General features: G+C 36.4%; 1 protein-coding gene across 1 annotated transcript; it reads left to right on the forward strand.

Annotated features, from left to right (window-relative positions):
• Positions 1–882: 882 nt before the first annotated feature.
• rps19 (ribosomal protein S19) lies at positions 883–5970 on the forward strand. The gene is made up of 6 exons (XM_051130796.1): positions 883–950; positions 1613–1689; positions 1807–1907; positions 4739–4922; positions 5005–5059; positions 5914–5970. Exons 2-6 carry the CDS (start codon positions 1613–1615, stop codon positions 5938–5940), a joined length of 444 nt encoding a protein of 147 aa, XP_050986753.1. The 5' UTR covers positions 883–950; the 3' UTR covers positions 5941–5970.
• The last annotated feature ends 217 nt before the right edge of the window (positions 5971–6187 follow it).

The following is a 6187-nucleotide window of genomic DNA, read 5'->3' on the forward strand; positions in this document are numbered from 1 at the left end:
TTAGTTCTTTATAGTGGAAGACAATCTACTTTACTGCATGAAATGCATATGAATAAGAATCACACATACATAAATATAAACATATTTAACTGGTCTGTTGAAAAAACACTTATATGCAACTGTATGCATGTTTTTGATAATGAAAACCACTTTAATGCTACTGACTTTAGTTTGTTCAAAAATAGCTTATTTATATATAAAATTTTAATCCATAACCAAAAAATTTAGCACTAAGACTGGTCCACAAAGAAAGAGTTCAGTTGAAATGCAACCTAAAATAACTCTCATTAGCCAATATTAAGACATATTAGACAAATGTGGCAAATTTAACTCACCTCATAAGAACATGAGTGTGTTGACATGGTAAAAATAGACTATATTCTATTCTCAAAGGTGTAATTAGGCATGCCTGACCTAGTTATACATATAAATGTTAAGCAAAAGGACCTAATTTTACAAATTTAAAGTTATGTGCCTATATAAAGAATTATTCTTTGGGCTATCCTGCTTTAAACATTAGCTACTTACACTACTTTTGCTGGCAAATATAGTTTTTTACTCTCTCTGTTTATAGACCATATATATTGATTATATATATATATATATATATATATATATATATATTTGTTTAAACGTACTTTGTCTGAACTTCCTCAAATGAAAACCAAAGCTTTTAAACGCTAACGTTTTATTTATATGTGCATAAGTGTATAGACATTACACTAAATTGCATAACTGTTATATTTAAACAATAGTTGTTATTTTTTGTTTACAAAACCTTCTGGCTAGACATCCAATTTTTTTACATTTGGCATGCTTCGTGAAGCTGAATAGAACTCAGTCCATCACTGCAGCTTGTTGAAATCTCGCGATAACAAACGCGACTCGCCCCTGTTAACACGCCTAGGAAACCCTGCACGTCCCTCTTCCTTTTGCTGTCCACAAGCAAGGTAAATCATACTCCGCATCTTTCGAGGTTATAAAGTAACTTTTAAGCATTCTTTGACACTATTTCTCTCATACAAACCAACTTATTATGTAGTAGTACTCATTCTATTACAAGACTGTGAATAAAATGTTACAGAAATGCGTAGTTTTGTGAAATTTAAGAATTAGATCGCATGCTATGAATTCCCGGTGTTCAATGGCTGCGCCCATGCAGCCGCATTGAGGCCTGGTCCGCTCAACATGTATCATTTTACCTAGCTGCAATAAGAGTCGTTATTAGTAGTAATAACAGTAATATCATGTAACGATTAACACGCGAGTCTTATTCTTTGTTAGTAGTTAGTCGCTAGAATTTATTGTTATGGTCTGTTTTTCCGCGGTACAATAAACGTGGTCGTTAGCTGCGTTGCTAACACGATGCTTCTGCACATCAAATTGCATACAAAACCAAATTGTTACGCTTATTTTATGCTGTATATAGATTTTTTTGTTACCATTAACTATAGGGCAATAATGTTGTTTTCTTCAATATGATGTCTAGGCATTCTTAAATAAAGCTTATTCATGTCAGCTAGCTAACGTTTTACATGTGACTTCCTTTTGTTAAAACGAACTGTAAAATGTATCTCTGTGACTTTAATATAAAATTGATAATGGTTTTCAGATGCCAGGCGGTGGTGTAACAGTGAAAGACGTCAACCAGCAGGAGTTTGTCCGTGCGCTGGCAGCTTTCCTCAAAAAGTCAGTTCAGCTGTCTTTGTGTTTAGTGATTATATACTTTACAGGCTTGTGGCACCATGATAGAATAGTTTTGGCTGTGTGTACTGAAGCTCATTTTGAACCCTGGTGTTTTGACAGGTCGGGGAAGCTGAAGGTGCCAGACTGGGTTGACATTGTTAAGCTGGCCAAGCATAAAGAGCTGGCTCCCTGCGATGAGAACTGGTTCTACATCAGAGCTGGTGAGTGTGATATGTATTTTATAAAAACTCATAGACATGCATGAAACTAAGACTTTCATGCTTTGCACTTTATGCAAATCCATCCAAACAGAACCTCTAATACTGTAGAACCAAGATGCTGGCTGTGCATCTGTTAACTTGAACCATGCACTGCACTGGCGATATGTAATATATTTATGTCAGGAAATCACATGTAATTTTCTGCATCTGTCAGAAGCTAATAAAATCATAACTTGCAGTCAGTGTATCTGTGCCAGGTCTGTATGGAATAGGTTTCTGCTTTGGTCCCAGTTTTGTTGCGTGAAATTAAATTCTTACTAAGGTATATGTCTCAGTGTTGTCTATAATAAACTTGTAATTTTTATATTTGTCTTGATACCATAACATAGTTTCATGATTCTTGATCATTTAAAAAGCATAGCAAACCGTAATATGCTGTTGAACACTTGGAAGTGTTTCTCAAGTGTTACATTGTTGTTTTTAATTAGGGAAATTAACGGTCCGACATGGAAAGGGATGGTTTATATAAAAACAATATAATAGATATGAACAGACTTGTATAAACAATGCTTCAAGTTTAAGTATGGCTGGACAGTATGACCTAAAATCAAAATCTTGATTAATTGAACATCTTATCTAGTTATTTTTATTTTTTTGTTGTTCATTAGCCGGGTGGGATATAATTACATGTCTTACCCTTGTGATTATAAAATATTTGAATTAAGTACAAACTATTTATGGATATTTATTAAATATTTTGAACAATTAAAATTAAAAGGCACGCATTGCTTGAAATATAATCTTATAGGAAAAAAAGTCACGTTTCAGTTTTAATGTAAAAAGCGAGTTTCCTTTTAAAGGGTTTCCTGTTGAAGTAGAAAATAACCAGCATCTGTTGCAGACTAAATACATTTTGAAATATGGTCATGTGAGACGTAGAAAATAACTTGCGTCTCCTGTAAACAAATACACACGGTAGTATGTTTTTTAAATATAAAGTATTAACAGGATTTAAAAAAAATCGACATTGGAAAATTGTCGGTTAGAGCTTCTAAATTTTGGTTTTGATTACTTTTGATTGATTGTCCAGCCCTAAGTTCAAGCATGTAACAGCAGTGCTAAGTGTTAAAGTTAACAATAATACAGTTATTGGGGGGAAATGCAGTGAAATAAATCTTTGTGTTTAAAACTAAAAGAATAGTTTACTCTAAAACAAAAATTTTATTTTATATACCCTCACATCATTCCAAACCTATTTTTATTTTTTCCTTGTGGATCGTTAGATATTTGGAGTAATGCTGGTTACCAGCTTCATTTTTCATTGACTTAATGTATTTTTTTTTTTTGACCATATAATGAAACCGGAACCGTTTTGGTCACCAGCATGCTTCAAAATATCCATAAAATGGTCCTGTTTACATTCACTTAAGACTGTTGACAAAGTTTACATTTATATCAATAGTCCACATTTGAAGTGGATCAAAACCTTTCATCAAAGTTGACATAAACCCAAAATAATACCCGTTCTTGTCTTAGGACAATTTTAATGAACACTTTTGATCCAAGTGTGATCCAAGTGTTCTTTTGAAGTGTTAACTACTATATATTGCCATGTTGTGCATTTGTCAATAAATTATTTAAAAGGATTAGTTCACTTCCAGAACAAAAAATTTATGGGTAATTTACTCACCATCCAAGATGTTCATGCCTTCCTTTCTTCAGTTGTAAAGAAATTTTTTTTTTTTTTGAGGAAAACATTTTAGGAATTTTCTCCTTATAGTGGACTTCTATGGTGCCTGTGAGATTGACCTTCCAAAACGCAGTTTAAATGCAGCTTCTGAGGGCTCTAAATGATCTCAGCCAAAGAAGAAAGGTCTTATCTTGCGAAACGATGTCATTTTCTTAAAAATGAAAATGTGAACGAGCAAAAAAGGATGATTTTGAAGTTGGAGAAAATGAGATGGGAGTTCTTCGACATGCCAACTGACAAGACGAGTGTTTGTGGTTAAAAAGTGTATAAATATTAATTTAAGAAAAATGACTGATCGTTTCGCTAGATAAGACCCTTCTTCCTTGGCTGGGATCGTTTAGAGCCCTTTGAAGCTGCATTTAAACTGCATTTTGGAGTTTTAAACTCGCAGGCACCGTTGAAGTCCACTATATAGAGAAAATTCCTGGAATGTTTTCCTCAAAAAACAATTTCTTTACAACAGAAGAAAGACATGAACATTTGGATGACAAGGGGGTAAGTAAATGTTTGTTCTGAAAGTGAACTAATCCTTTAACCACTCAAATGCATGCAGATTTTAGAAGTGAAAGGGAGCCAAAACACATTTTGCTTGCACTCTAGTATGCACATGAGTGTAGTTAACTTTGTTTTGCGGTTTTGTGATTGATTGATCCATTTAGATGCTTTGTGCTGTAAGCAAAAATGTGGTGTTTTTCAAATGATGACATTTAGTGGCTTTAAATGTTTACGCGAATCTGGTGGAAAACAATTGATGGTTAACGCAAGCGATTGTGTCAGGATTGGGCTCAATAATTGATGACCTTGTCCTGTTAATGTATCAGCAGTTTCTGGTGTGTGCTGAGAAACTGATGAAACTTTTTCTCTAAAACAAAGTTCCCACTTGACGCACTGTGTGTAAAATTAAGAGCTGAGTTTGTGTAGTTAGGAACTGATTTTACAGATTTTATGCCATGCGTGTTGTATTTCTGCTGCAACCTTTCTTTTAGAAGGATAGGTGGAGTATTTCTTGGCATATTGCCTCCTGTTGTCCTCCACTACCCTGAAGAAATCTGTTCTTCTGACCCTCTCTGTCCTCTCTCAGCCTCCACAGTTCGTCACCTGTACCTGCGTGGAGGTGTTGGCGTAGGCTCCATGACCAAGATCTACGGCGGGCGTAAGAGGAACGGCGTATGCCCCTCTCACTTCAGTGTGGGCTCCAAGAACATTGCCCGTAAAGTGCTCCAGGCCCTCGAGGGACTCAAGATGGTGGAGAAAGACCCTAATGGGTGAGCAGCCTGAGTAGATTTTATCATTGCAGGTGGTGTTATTTTTGACTTCAGCTAACTCTCAATTGTTGGCTTTTTCTAGTGGGCGTAGACTGACCCCTCAGGGCACCAGAGACCTGGACAGAATTGCTGGGCAGGTAAGAAGTGCAATCGGGTTACTGTATTTGTGAGCTTGAGCAAATGTAACATCGATTTTTGTAAAAATCGGATTTAAGGCGCTATTGATTTAGTCTCAAAGTCGGGCTTCTGAAGTTAGTCAGATACCGTACAACAGATGGTGGTTTACAAAATTCACAAAATTCTGTTCACCGCAGTTGTGTAATCAAGTTTCAAAGAAATTAAAATGTTTTTCCACCATGCGGTATGTGTAAGAGCAGATTCAGGTGCCGAATATAATGAACCTATTTTCACTTAAAAGGCCTCATGGTTATTTTTTGACTGCAGTAGCTTTGATTTAGTATGTGGACACAGTGCTATCTTCAAAAAGGAAATGCATGCACATCTTCTCCAAAGCCTTCGCTTGCTTTTCGCCCCTCTGTTGGTCCTCCGCTTTCCCTGCGAGCTACCGCTGTGCGCCAATCCGATGCTGGAGGAAGTAAACAAGCCGATTGAATTTCATGCTCGCTGGGCTGCCGTATGGCGGCGTTTTATTCTGCCTGATCCCCTTAATGAGCTGAATTCAGATGAGTTAACGTGATTTTTCTTGTGTTGTGCTTGCCTTGGCTGTCGTCTGCACTCTGACTCTTCCCAGTGCACTGTTGATACGCTTGGCTTCTCGTTGGTGGCATGAGCAAAAACAATGTCAGAGTAGAACCGAATGTGCCTCCTAATCTCCTGGCTAAGGTCACGTCCAGGACCTGAAAGGCTCCTGAATGTTTCCCCACAGTTAATTAATTTCTCAAGGATTTTGAGGCGACGGTGCAGGGAAGAAGCAGATTGATGTGATTGATGTGTCTCTCGTAATCCTGATCTTCTTTATGCTCTGTTGCAGGTTGCTGCTGCAAGCAAGAAATCTTGAAGTGTAAAATAAACTTTTGTGAGAAACCAACCTTTGTGTCTTTGTCTTATTTAATGGTTTTTTTGTACAAGTTTCCTTCAGGGACAAAAGCTAAAAATGAATGCTTTAACATTCCTAAAGCCATTGGTTTAATGTTGTCTTTCTCTCTCTCTCTCTCTCTCTCTCTCTCTCTCTCTCTCTCTCTCTCTCTCTCTCCTTCCTATATTTTAATTTGACGTCTTTTTTTTTTTTTTTTTTTTTTTTCTTC

Source organism: Labeo rohita, chromosome 16 (genome assembly GCF_022985175.1).
Source record: "Labeo rohita strain BAU-BD-2019 chromosome 16, IGBB_LRoh.1.0, whole genome shotgun sequence".
NCBI lineage: Eukaryota > Metazoa > Chordata > Actinopteri > Cypriniformes > Cyprinidae > Labeo > Labeo rohita.